Consider the following 15,000-nt stretch of genomic DNA (forward strand, 5'->3'; position numbering starts at 1 on the left):
ATATATATATATATATATATATATATATATATATATATATATATATATATATATATATATATATATGTGTGTATATATATATATATATATACATATATATGTGTGTGTACATACATATATATTTATATATATGTATATACGTATATATATTTACATGTTTATGTGTATGTACAGTATATATGTATATATATATAAATATATTTATATATATATGTGTGTACATATGTATATATGTGTATATATACATGTATATGTATATATGTACATATATAAGTATATATTTACATGTACATGTATGCATATATGTATATATATATATATATATATATATATATGTGTACGTATGTATATATGTGTATACATACATATATATTTATATATGTATATATAAGTATATATATTTACATGTTTATGTGTATTTACAGTAAATATGTATGTATATAATTATATACATATGTGTGTACATATGTATATATGTGTATATATATATATATGTATATATGTACATATATAAGTATATATTTACATGTATATTTATGCATATATGTACATATATATATATATATATATATATATATATATATATATATATATATATATATATATATATAGCTTCACGGTGGCAGAGGGGTTAGTGCGTCTGCCTCACAATACGAAGGTCCTGCAGTCCTGGGTTCAAATCCAGGCTCGGCTTGTCCCTTTTGGGGTTGCGGGGGGTCGCTGGAGCCTATCTCAGCTGCATCAGGGGGGTAGGCGGGGTAGTCGAGACCTCATCGCAGGGCCAACACAGATAGACGGACAACATTCACACTCACATTAACAAACTACACACAGAAAGATCGGGATTCAGGACCTTCGTATTGTGAGGCACATGCGCTAACTAACCCCGTGAAGCCCATATATATATATATATATATATGTATGTATATATATATATATATATATATATATGACAGCACGGTGGAAGAGGGGTTAGTGCGTCTGCCTCACAATACAAAGGTCCTGAGTAGTTCTGGGTTCAATCCCGGGCTCGGGATCTTTCTGTGTGGAGTTTGCATGTTCTCCCCGTGAATGCGTGGGTTCCCTCCGGGTACTCCGGCTTCCTCCCACTTCCAAAGACATGCACCTGGGGATAGGTTGATTGGCAACACTAAAATTGGCCCTAGTGTGTGAATGTGAGTGTGAATGTTGTCTGTCTATCTGTGTTGGCCCTGCGATGAGGTGGCGACTTGTCCAGGGTGTACCCCGCCTTCCGCCCGATTGTAGCTGAGATAGGCGCCAGCGCCCCCCGCGACCCCGAAAGGGAATAAGCGGTAGAAAATGGATGGATGGATGGATGGTAACAGTTAAATGCAATGTCTTGCCAGGGCGTATTTTGAAGTTAGTCTCTTCACTCATCTTGGCACTGGCGTATGCATTGTATAACAACCTGTATTGCCTTTCAAGAGACCATCCACAGTTAGGCTAAAAGAGATTGCACTGTCAAAATAATTTGTGTGATCAATCGGTGTATAAACATTATTAATGCAATATTTTTTGTGAGTAATTTCATAAGTTAACACGTTATTTTTAATGGTTTATACTAATGAACAAAAACACAAAGAAGTGTTTTTAGATATACAGTAGGAAGTAGATTCATAAGGCCACATGTGTCACGGTTCACTTGACTCATGAAACTTGACGAATCGGCTTTAGACGGCAGTAGATTTTGGAATATCTAAAAATGTTGTTTTTTGGCAGTTGCAACTTAGGCCACAGTGTCAGTTGCAATGTAGTGTGGCGCTTTCCATCATTTTCAGCAGACTGGATTGCAAGATGATTAACCCCCTTCCTCTTCTTCTCATGCGAGATCCACCAGGGAATGGTGCCATGTGAATTCCTTCCCTTCTGTATGGATATCTTTTATTCAACCTTTCTATTGGAGTATTTTGTAGCAATTGATATACAGATGTTTTACTCACGTGCCCCCGGGACCATATTACCTACCGCAAGTAAATTGCTTACCTGTGGGAATGGTCAAGCTTAATAATTGTGATTTCAATATCGATGAACATAATCTTGATGATTGTTTTGGCAAAAATTGTGCAGCCCGACTCGATTCCACGAGATGATACAAATGCAAATGGACAAGTTTGTCACACACAATGTTTTGCACGATACATTACTCAAAAAACGGGGCTAAATTGTGCTGGGTATTTTTGTTGATGAAAACCAAACCTTAATGCGAGCGTTTGAAAACTAAGATACTGCTGTACCTATATTTTTGAATGTCATTACAACAGTGTATAATCCTCAACAAATACTGTACCCTGTAGTTCCTTGAGAGTGTAAGTACATGTTTCACTATGGACAAAAAATAGGCTGTTTTTGTCACTTTTTGTGCAAGATGGCAGCCTATCACACTTCAGTCCTCTCACCTCACCTACCATCTCAGCATGAACTCTCCTTGAACACTTCTCTCATTTTTCTCATCTACACAGAAGATGTAATTCCCTAATTGTGCTCTCTTTCCTCCCAATGTATTCATCCTGAGCTCTGAGGTGCACATGTACATTTTCCTTCCAATATCATACAGAGCGTTTAACAACTCCCAGACCTGCAAGTTGTGTGGCGGCCACAAAATTGGTTCTTCTGCCTTTTACGTTTTATGTGGTGACAAAATGCCAAATGAACAATAAAAGGGAGGATGAGGAAGGAAAGACACCAATCCATCACTAGGTAGGAATGCACAAATAAAGGAGATCCAATGCGGGTACAAATAAGGTCATGGTTTTATTTGTTTTGGACATGAGTTTACACAAATCAACATGTCTGAAAAGCAGTAGCGAGCTTATTTAATCCTCTACTTCGCGTCTCAGCAATTACTGGTTGTTTGTTCACTTCCTGTGTTTAAATGTTAACATTTTCTAATAGGGAGGAAACAATATAAAATATGCAACAATAGATGGCTTGTATGGTGATGAAAGATTATAAAACTGAATGAAAAATAAATATTAAAATAGATGCATGCATTAATACATAAATATAAAAACAAATAATTCTAAATGATAAATAGATAGATAGATAAATAAGTGAAACTTACCAGTAAATGAACAATAGAACAACACAGTGACAGATTGTTTGGTAAACGTATAGCATGTTCTATATGTTATAGTTATTTGAATGACTCTTACCATAATATGTTACGTTAACATACCAGGCACCTTCTCAGTTGGTTATTTATGCGTCATATAACGTACACTTATTCAGCCTTTTGTTCACTATTCTTTATTTATCTTAAATTGCCTTTCAAATGTCTATTCTTGGTGTTGGGTTTTATCAAATAAATTTCCCCCAAAAATGTCAGTCAACTCCAGTGCGACTTATATGTGTTTTTTTCCCTTCTTTATTGTGCATTTTCGGCAGGTGCGACTTATACTCCGGAGCAACTTATACTCCGAAAAATACGGTATCTGTTGAGCAAATTTAATAATACAAACAGCAAAACCAGTGACGTCATGTGCCTGCGTGCACTGAAATGGTATTGTGAGCATACGCAGAATAAAACGGTGCAGTAAGTTCCTGGACCAAAGAAAGAATGGCGGTTTGTTTATTTCCTCCCGTGAAAGTGCTAGCAAACCATATTGGTGACAGTCAAAACGTTAGACTGCTGCAGCAATGAGTAATGCTACAGTATCTATTTTTTTCTTCATACCTCATTCCATTTAGCAGTTATGTAGGTATACCTAACAATGAGGCTGGTGAGTATCAGGAAGTGCTCGTAAGAAGACTCGCATTTACATAAAACCTCTTGAAAAGAGTCATTGCAGATGCTTGACCCTGACAGCAACTCCGCACTTGTAATGAGGGTACCTCTTCGTTAAAATTTTAAGCAGCAGTGCAAAAAAAACAAAAACAAAAAAAACATTCCCTTTTTCCTTTTGACAATAAAGCAAATGACTTGGATCTTCTTTGTAGAATGAACATTAAAGTGCTATTGTTCCCATGGGAGACAGCCTGCCCATACAAAAACCTTTGCACCATCTTGAATGCAATGACTTCCGGCTCCTTAGTTCTATGGATATCTTTAACTCCCCATAAGCAACATGACCTGAATATCAAATACTGCAGCTTCAGTTGAACCCTGAGATGAACATGTGGTGTCAAGTTGTTATTCTTTAAAATCTTTGAAACGATAAGATGTAATATATTTACATTCCAGGTATTTCTCATTAAACATTTTTGTGACATGAGTCCATTTGCATGTTTTTCTCCAGAAAACTAAGGACCGACTTCTCCTTTCACTATTATCATAAATTCAAGACTATGAGCCGCTATTTTTACACTTTGAACCCTACGTTTTATAGGACGCTGTGCGGCTAATTTGTGGATTTCTTTCTTCCTTCTTTCTTTTCATAGTTTATTTCGAACATGAGCACATTTACAACACAATACATCACACAGTTTCATATCACCTTACATTTTCTTCGCTAATGGCCATATAAATAAAATATTTTATAAAAGAAACAAAAAAACAAGCCAAAACACATAGAGGGTATTTTATTGTTTGTAGTATGGCGCTATCTTTTGGACAAATTTGTCTCACTGCAGGTGCATTAGTGTCCTTCCATTAATTGGCCGTGTTTTTTTTCGTTCTAGCCGTCAATTGCGTTTCTAATCGTATCGTCTTCATTCATCTCTCCAAGTGTCAGAAGTGCAACTGAAAATTTGGTTATGTTTGGGTTGCGTACATAATCACTTCCTGTCCGGGTGCTCTTGTTTTGTCAGTGTTAACTGTTCGGTCTGTGTTTTGCAGCACCTTTTATTTCTGTTTCTTGTCCTGTCAGCACACCTATTCCTCGTTTAAATAGTTCTATTTACTTCCATCTGGGTCACTCCACCTGTGCTTTTTTGGGTTCCATGCCTCTTTGTAGGTAATACATTTTGTTTTACTTACTTCCCCCTGCCGTTCTGTGCATCCTCTGGGTCATGCCAAAGCAACGCTCACCCTCCTATGACACCTAGCAAAGTTTGAAAGTTTTACAGTAGAACTAAAACGGTTTATACTTACGAAACCGTCCCATGTCCATGTGTAACGTCAGTAGTGTTTTCCTGCATAATAATACGTGCTGTCGTAATGTAATGACGCTAGTGTTGTTAGCATTAGCTATTATGCTTACACATTCATGAGTGTGTTATAATTATTAACTTACAAACCCCGTTTCCATATGAGTTGAGAAATTGTGTTAGATGTAAATATAAACAGAATACAATGATTTGCAAATCCTTTTCAACCCATATCCAATTGAATGCACTACAAAGACAAAATATTTGATGTTCAAACCCATAAACTTTATTTTATTTTTTTACAAATAATAACTAACTTAGAATTTCATGGCTGCAACATGTGCCAAAGTAGTTGTGAAAGGTCATGTTCACCTCTGTGATACTGTCATGTTTTGTTTTGTTTTTGGACTCTTGCTTCACGTTTTGCATTTCCTGGTTTTGTTTGTTTCCATGCCAACCCATTGCTTTTCACCTTGCCATCCTAGTCACGCCCTGTCCCTCAGCTCTCACACCTGTTGCTCATTACCACTGCTACTACTTAAGTCATTTGCTTTCTGTTCATCGTTCTGGGAACTTTGCTTGCCTGCTTCCCTGCTTGCCTTCAGGCCTTCACGCACACACGCACGCACCCTACCCATGCTGCGCTACCTTCATGCCCTCGAACACCTCGCTATCAATGCCCCTTGTTTTGATCCACGTAAGTTTGTATTTATGCCACAGTGCACTCTTTTGTTTCATGTCTTTAGTCTTGCTATTGTGCTAGTTTTATTTTGATTAGTCTAGTTTATTATCCGCCATTGGGCGCGTTCTTGGTTTGCCTTTTTGTAGTTTGCTTGTTTACTAAATAAATATCATGTTCTCACGTCCACGCCTCGCTCGTGCTGATCCTCATCTGCGTCGAAGAAAAAATCCACGTCCAAGCCAAGTTGTGACAGATACATCACATTTTCTTTTAGCAACACTCAATAAACGTTTGGGAACTGAGGAAACTAATTGTTGAAGCTTTGAAAGTGGAATTATTTACCATTCTTGCTTGATCTACAGCTTAAGTTGTTCAACAGTCTGGGGTCTTGTTGTTGTATTTTACGCTTCATAATACGCCACACATTTTTGATGGGAGACATGTCTGGACTGCAGGCAGGCCAGGAAAGTACCCACACTCTTTTACTACGAAGCCATGCTGTTGTAACATTGTTTTGCTGAAATAAGCAGGGGCGTCCATGATACCGTTGCTTGGATGACAACATATGTTGCTCCAAAACCTGTATGGACCATCCAGCATTAATGGTGCCTTCACAGATGTGTAAGTTACCCATGCCTCGGGCACTAATACACCCCCATACCATCACAGATGCTGGCTTTTGAAATTTGCACCTATAACAATCCGGATGGTTATTTTCCTCTTTGTTCCGGAGGACACCACGTCCACAGTTTCCAAATATAATTTGAAATGTGGACTCGTCAGACCACAGAACACTTTTCCACTTTGCATCAGTCCATCTTAGATGAGCTCGGGCCCAGCGAAGCCGGCGGCGTTCCTGGGGCTTGTTGATAGATGGCTTTCGCTTTGCATAGTAGAGTTTTAACTTGCACTTACAGATGTAGCGACCAACTGTAGTTACTGACAGTGGTTTTATGAAGTGTTCCTGAGCCCATGTGGTGATATTCTCAACACACTGATGTCGTTTTTTGATGCAGTACCGCCTGAGGGATCAAAGGTCCGTGATATCATTGCTTATGTGCAGTGATTTCTTCAGATTCTCTCAACCTTTTGATGATTTTTTGAACCGTAGATGGTAAAATCCCTAAATTCTTTGCAATAGCTTGTTGAGAAATGTTGTTCCAATACTGTTAGACAATTTGCTTACAAATTGATGACCTCGCCCCATGATTGTTTGTGAATTACCTAGCATTTCATGGAAGCTGCTTTTATACCCAATCATGGCACCCACTTGTTCCCAATTAGCCTGCACACCTGTGGGATGTTCCAAATAAGTGTTTGATGAGCATTCCTCAACTTTATCAGTATTTATGGTAACCTTTCCCAACTTCTTTGTCACGTGTTGCTGGCATCAAATTCTAAAGTTAATGATTATTTGCAAAAAAAAAAAAAAAAAAGGTTTGTCAGTTTAACATCAACTATGTTGTCTTTGTAGCATATTCAACTGAATATGGGTTGAAAATGATTTGCAAATCATTGTATTCCGTTTATGTTTACATCTAACACAATTCCCCAACTCATATGAAAACGGGGATTTGAACAATGGCATTCTTTTTGTATCGTTTCAGTTTCACAAATTCTTCAGCAAAATCATCAAAATATCACCTTGGAGTTATTGAGTCTTTTTAGCTAATTGGAGAGCAAGCTTCGGCAGCTAGTGGGTCTATGACGATGACTTCCATTTTGTTGGATCCACCATTTTACTGCCGTGTCACAGGCATCATTTGAAATCAATTAAGGCATGTGAATAAATATTTTCAGACTCTTTCTGTCTAAATATTCACAATGGATATATGTGTGGCTTATAGTTTGGTGCTGTTAATGTATGGAAACATATTTTTATCTTCTTAAATTTAGTGGGTGTGGGTTATCTATATAGTGCTGTGTCTCGGTTGGTAGAGTGGCCGTTCCCGCAACTTGAGGGTTGCAGGTTCGATCCCCGCTTCCGCCATCCTAGTCACTGCCGTTGTGTCCTTAGTCAAGCCACTTTACTCACCTGTTCCAGTGCCACCCACACTGATTTAAATGCAACTTAGATATTGGGTTTCACTATGTAAAAGTGTTTAGAGAAAAGGGTTGTATAAATATAATTCACTTCACATATACTGGTGCGCTATATAGTCCGGAGAGTACAGCAGTCTTATGTTGTAAATTCCGGACAAACATCGTCCTCCACATTTGATTTTGGTTTGAGTGCTCTGCTATTTTTAAGGACATTCTTCAAAATTAAAATAGTCAAAGATCATCTTTATGACAGCATTCTTGTGTTTTTTAAGAATATCCTGAAGTTTGAATAAACCAAATGATGAAAATGAAAGGACCTAAAATGGAACTCTGAGGAAAAATACTCGTTTAACTGAAAAAATTAAAACAAATGACTGCTGACTGCATCTGAAGAAGGTACAGCAACACATAAGTTACAGAAATGCCATTATGAAAAATAACTGCCAAAAAAGAGAGAACTTAATGGGGTAAATCAAATCATGTAGATCAAAAGTTTGAAACGCAGTGTTCTATGTTTTCCAGCAAGGTTAAAATGTCAATGCCAGGGTCTGCTAATGTATTTACAGTTACAAATTCCTCTTTACAATGCCATTGTGTTTTTTGGAATTTGCTGCACAAAGTTCAGTTTTAACTGAATTCAAGTTGTCATTTGCGGACCGGAATTGGGCCCCAGGCCCCCAGTTAAATAGGCCTGCAATTGACGTTCTGCTGATAAAAACAGGGTAAGATGAAAACAATTTCCCCCCGGAAATGATAAAATTGCCCCCTGAATCCTTGCACTCTGCTGTTATAAATCATAAAAAAACGGTCATCTCAGGTTGTCACGGAAGGGAAAGAGACAAAATGCAAAATTATACAAGTTTTGAGTTAAAATATTTCTCTACTGTTACTTTAAAAGCTGTGTTATCAGTATTTAGCAGCTGGTCAGAGGATTTGCCTCAGTTATTTGTAAGCTGCTCATATCTGATTGTAGCGATGCCCTTTGTTGTTAAAACTTCTTTTGTGCCCAAGTAAAACAGATAACACCTTGTTAGGCCAACTGTTCATGGCTCAGTATTTATGACAGGAGTCAATTTCCATGGACCCGCACACAACAGATCAGTATGAATCATTTCATGCATGCTCTTGTTTCAGGGTGGTACTGTTCCCCGTTTTTTTGAAAGGGCATCCCAGCTTGATCATATGTGGCAACAGCCCACCAATTAGTGATGCAGACCTGCCAACATGTATAAATTTTTCATGATCCGCGTTGCTGCTTTACAGAACGCATTTTGTTGCGTTTAAATGTTTTCAGTTTTGAGTTTCAGTCTCTGAGCCACAGCATTTCAGCCAATTGGAGCGCAAGCTTGTGATTTGTGTTTAATTAAATTTGGTCAGTCAGTGCCTCAAAGCAAGCTGGATAACCAATCCCAGCAGCACAGAGTGATGTATGCTTTGCCGTTTCTTGTCTCCCTTGTGGAGGGGGTCCGGTCCGATCCGGTGGCCATGTACTGCTTGCCTGTGTATCGGCTGGGGACATCTCTGCGCTGCTGATCCGCGTCCGCTTAGGATGTTTTCCTGCTGGCTCCGCTGTGAACGGGACTCTCGCTGCTGTGTCGGATCCGCTTTGGACTGGACTCTCGCGACTGTGTGGATCCATTATGGATTGAACTTTCATAGTATCATGTTAGACCCGCTCGACATCCATTGCTTTCCTCCTCTCCAAGGTTCTCATAGTCATCATTATCACCGACGTCCCACTGGGTCATCATTGTCACCGACGTCCCACTGGGTGTGAGTTTTCTTTGCCCTTATGTGGGCCTACCGAGGATGTCGTAGTGGTTTGTGTTGTGGTTTGTGCAGCCCTTTGAGACACTAGTGATTTAGGGCTATATAAGTAAACATTGATTGATTGATTGATTGATGTTAGGGTCACTTAAAGTTTCCAATAACGTCAGAAAACATTAATAGATTTGCCACTAAGTTGGCAACACGTTCTCTGGCAAGTAACAGTTGCTTGGCTTTCCTACTACAAATAGACTCGCATTCAAATCCAGAATCGGCGTAAACATTCAGATGTATTGAAGTGTTTGCACACACAAAGCCAAGCCCATTTTTGTGACATTGTAATGAACTTGAAATCAGCCGCATACGTGTGCGTAACTTGGCACGCTCAGAGCACGCCCCTTATAAATAAGGAAAGTAGCCATCTGCTTGAGCTCCGGACAGTCTGGCCAATCCCAAGTCATTAGCAGATTCTTCTTGCTCGTGTTTCGAGCGAAGACTGAGCGATTTTCAGCCTGTTATTGCCGTTTCTCCGAGAACTGAACACAGCCTGGAATAAAGTGAAGAAGATAGATGTGCGTGGGCAAATCTGACTCGGCGAAATTAGTGCTGCACCACGTTTGAAAAGATGGTCTCTACAATTGTACGTAAACTTTAGCAGATGTGGGTGACTGATTACCCCAACGTAAAATATTTTTTAAAGTTATAACAATGTGTTCATACAGTTGCATGCTGTGAAGTTGGAATGCCAAATTAGATTCACACACAGTCCATTACATTGTATTTTGTATTACATTGGATGCAAAACAATAACAGTGCAATAGGTTTTTCATAACATGGTCACTACTGCCTAGTTTCTCTTGTTATATTCTTATTTTACTGCTATATTTTTATTCCCATTGTTGCTTTTTATTTTTATTCTTATTGTAATCTTTCTCTATTTTGTTTCCATTTAAACCCCCATTATTTACTTTTTACTTTTTTAAATTGATCTCAACTCTGTACACTACTGCTGGAATTTTCATTTTCCTGTAGGAACTCTCCTGAAGGAATCAATAAAGTACTATCTATTCATCTATCTATCTATCTATCTATCTATCTATCTATCTATCTATCTATCTATCTGTCTGTCTGTCTGTCTGTCTGTCTGTCTGTCTGTCTGTCTGTCTGTCTGTCTGTCTGTCTGTCTGTCTGTCCGTCCGTCCGTCCGTCCGTCCGTCCGTCCGTCCGTCCGTCCGTCCGTCCGTCCGTCCGTCCGTCCGTCCATCCATCCATCCATCCATCCATCCATCCATCCATCTATCTATCTATCTATCTATCTATTTATGAGTATGGCAGACTACCACATTAAAGTTAACTTAATGGGAAACACTAATAATGTACACATATATAATACTCATACCATGACCCCAAGGTTGGCAATTCTAACGATAAAAACTTGGGGCTTGATTTACTAAAATCCAAATACCTAGGACTGAATTATGTACGATTGGCAGCACGGTAGAACAGGAGTTAGTGCATGTGCCTCACAATACGAAGATCCTGAGTAGTCCTAAGTTCAAACCCGGGCTCGGGATCTTTCTGTGTGGACTTTGCATGTTCTCCTTTTGAGTGCGTGGGTTCCCTCCGGGTACTCCGGCTTCCTCCCACCTCTAAAGAAATGCACCTGGGGATAGGTTGACTGGCAACACTAAATTGGCCCTAGTGCAGTGGTTCTTAACCTGGGTTCGATCGAACCCTAGGTGTTCAGTGAGTCGGCCTCAGGGGTTCGGCGGAGGTCAAAACACACCCGACTCATCGTGTAAATACAAACTTCTCCCTATCAGCGTATTATGGATATCCCTAAACAATGTTCCCTCTAATGTTCCATCTGATTTACAGGTGTGTAATTAGTTCATGCACTGTGTTGGTTTTTTTCTTTGAACAAGGTGATGTTCATGCATGGTTCATTTTGTGCACCAGTAAAAAAACATATAACTTTGTCTTGAGTTTGAAAAAATAAAAATGAATTACTAAAGAAGGGTTCGGTAAATGCACATATGAAACTGGTGGGGTTCGGTACCTCCAACAAGGTTAAGAACCACTGTCCTAGTGTGTGAATGTGAGTGTGAATGTTGTATGTCTATCTGTGTTCACCCTGCGATGAGGTGGGGACTTGTCCAGGGTGTACACCGCCTTACCCTCCAAATGCAGCTGAGATAGGCTCCAGCGACCCCCCGCGACCCCAGAAGGGACAAGCGGTAGCAAATGGATGGGATGGATAGTGGGCCTGTTGCAAGTGATCTACTAAGACTGTACAATTGATAGCAAGTGCAAAATTGGTGCTGGCTGCCATATTTAATTGAGGATTTTGCATGTATAAAGGCTGTCACCATGGAGACACTCATTTCCCCCCACATCCTGTGGCGTTTTGTCATGTTTACGCACAGCACATAAATAAATAAATATTTTCTCTTAATTCCATTGAAGCGCGATCTAGACAACAAAACGCTGAAGGTGCGCTCTAGGAGGCGATCTCCTGGCATCCCTCGAGTGACCCCCATCTCTGTCTCTGTCACCAGTCTGCTCACAGTTCTCTCGAGGAGTCTACGCCATCTTCGGCTTCTACGACAGAAAGTCCATGAACACGCTGACCTCCTTCTGCGGGGCGCTGCACACCTCCTTCATCACGCCGAGCTTCCCCATCGACGCCGACGCGCAGTTTGTCATCCAGATGAGGCCTGGCTTGCGAGGCACCGTTCTCAGCCTTCTGGACCATTACAAGTGGGAGAAGTTTGTCTACCTTTACGACACTGATAGAGGTAAGGACTGCTTTTTCGGGTTTTGCAAATACCAACATGCATCAGAGGATATACGAGTAACGCCGCTGCACACCTTTCATTACAGAGTGTGCGTGCCTCTCATCATATGCAAATATTTTTTCTTCTATCATCTGAGACATTTAAGTCTTTGCCTTTAATGACACTAAGTGGCTTCACTACACAGTTGAATGCCTCTCCAAAGTAGCACTTAATAACTCCTTGCTTCCAAATGAATGAGTCAGCCACAGGTGTAGCCAATCTACCGCCTCCTCTAATCCTCAGTACTCTCTGATTATCATTTGGCTCTAATTGGATTACATCACCACATAACAGCGTATTGTAACTTCTGCATGTTCTTCAAAGCTCTTTGCTTTCTTCATGTAGGCCAACTATTTACAGTCTTGGGTCTGGTATTCCTCTGAGGGTCTGCATGTGTCCCACAAACAGATTGTCAGTCGTGGTTAAAATATGCTTCATGGTGTTCGTGGTGCAACATGAGCATGACTTATCTTCGAGATTTTTTAGGTGGGGGATTTTGGCTGGTACTGATATCCATCTGATACAAAACCAGCATGAATAATGCATACTTTATACTGTGGAATGTTAGAACAGGTGTGATCAAGTGATATATTGTTGTGATCATGTGGACTCTGCATGCTGGATCCTTAGTCCCATTTGCAAATATGGATTCATTTCAGTTTGTCTTAGGTGTCTCTTGGTATGTGGTCAGGAAATTGTCTTAGTCATTAAGTTGAATGTGACAGTCTTGTTTTGTTGAGCCTACAAAGTGTTTTTATTGTAGGTTTTGTTCTTATCACACATCAGTTTTTTGATTGTAACATGCATCTTAGTTGTAGTTTTCAGTACCAAGTTTGGAGGTGTTTAAATTGCCATGTAAAATTGCTGATGCTAATCAGTAGCATCTATATGGCAAATCAAATGTAAATTAGTTTCTAGATAGTGCATCTGTTTTATTGCATTTATTGAAATGGCAATGATAAGTTGTTTTGTATATTATGTAAGTTTAATCGACATACTTTGTTTATTTTTCAGTTTTACAGTGCTTTGAAATAAGACTCTTAAAAGGCTCTTAAATGGAAACAATCTGTTATGGCTACTAAGCTGGCAAGAAGAGACATTAACGGGGTCAGAGGAGACTGTTTTTATCAGAGTTCATCCAATATTTTAGATGCCGGCCGATGATAATTCAATACTGTACTTGTTTTGTTGCTGTTATCAATATCAGACTGGCACTTGTGTAGTAGTCACATTGTAACCTGTATTTAATTTTTACACAGATGTAAACTTAGATTATTAGTTTTCTATCATAACTAACCAGTTAGTACATAATTCCACACTACTTTACCCAGAATGCACTGAAACACGTCATTTCAATGGTGGGCGGTGCATTTTGTACCTAGGCCTTCAGTGAAGACTTAACCGAATTAATCTACCTCTTAATACATCCCCAGTCATTTCAAAGATACACACACCTTCAACAATATGTTGTACAAAAATGCAACATTATATGGCTGTTTTTTTGTGACTAGTGGTTTGAGTCTGGACCACAGTATGCGGGGTCAGAAGGCAAAGTGCAGGTAAGAAACGAGGTACAGTTAAGTGCACAAAACACATCATAATAATAATACTAATAGATGTTATTTGTAAAAAGCACTTTACATTTAGCAAACAACCTCAAAGTGCTGCAGTGTATTAAAAATAATAACAATAATAATAATAATAATAAGATAATAAAAAAATAAAAAATTTAGAACAGCCTAATAGCTAGAACTCGTATGCATATATCTATAAAAAGGCTTTATTTAAACAGAAGGGTTTTTAAGCCTTTTTCAAAAACATCCACAGTGTGTGGTGCCCTCAGGTGGTCAGGGAGAGCGTACCACAGCCTGGGAGTGGCGGAGCAGAAAGCTCAGTCTCCCATAGTTCGTAGCTTTGTCCTTGGAGGTTGGAGAAGGTTAGTCTGTTTGGAGAGGAGGTGTCGTGTGGAGGATTTGGGAGTGAGTAGTTCTTTGAGGTAGAGGGGGTCATTTCCATGGAGGCACTCGTGGGTTAGTAGGGAGACTTTATTTTCAATTCTGAGTGGAAGAGGAAGCCAGTAAAGGGATTTGAACGTTGGTGCGATATGGTCGTATTTCCGCACTCTCATCAGGATCCTAGCAGCACTATTCTGTATGTATTGCAGCTTCTAAATGTTCTTGCTGGGGATTCCGACAAGAAGTGCGTTGCAGTAGTCGAGGCTGGAGGAGACATGTGCTGGAAGCATCACAGCCCAGAGACCATAATGAAATGAAGACACAATAGTAGAATTGAAGTTGTAAATGTATGTCAGTGCTTCGGAGGCTAGCAGAAAAGGCTAGCAGGTCCTAATGGCCCAGAACTGGCGTAGTATCTAGTCTGTTGGTAATGGCACTGTTTAGTTGAGATGTAGCATTCTTGAATCAGGCTTAGGGGTTTTACAACTAACATTAGTGGTGTTTGAGGCGGATTCAGAATGTACCATGTTTTTTTTCAGATTACGTTACCAGGCACACCAAAAACTGATAAATGTAAAAACTAAGAATTATCGGTAAACAATGCATTTAACAAAGAAATATTTGCCCAAATCACATCATCCCAATTGCAATGTCACCCAAAAAGGACAAA

General features: G+C 39.4%; 1 protein-coding gene across 6 annotated transcripts in view; it reads left to right on the plus strand.

Moving 5' to 3' along the window:
• gria3a (glutamate receptor, ionotropic, AMPA 3a) overlaps window positions 1-15,000 on the plus strand; it is a 233,870-nt gene that overhangs the window by 50,048 nt on the left and 168,822 nt on the right. For all 6 annotated transcript variants that reach the window (XR_009806454.1, XM_061897722.1, XM_061897724.1 and 3 more), the window contains exon 3: window positions 12,097-12,336. Coding sequence is in view for 5 of the 6 variants with exons in the window: in XM_061897722.1 (XP_061753706.1) it covers window positions 12,097-12,336 (240 nt within the window). In the remaining variant the exon portion in view is untranslated. The remainder of the gene's footprint in view (window positions 1-12,096; window positions 12,337-15,000) is intronic.

This window comes from Nerophis ophidion, linkage group LG04, assembly GCF_033978795.1.
Source record: "Nerophis ophidion isolate RoL-2023_Sa linkage group LG04, RoL_Noph_v1.0, whole genome shotgun sequence".
NCBI lineage: Eukaryota > Metazoa > Chordata > Actinopteri > Syngnathiformes > Syngnathidae > Nerophis > Nerophis ophidion.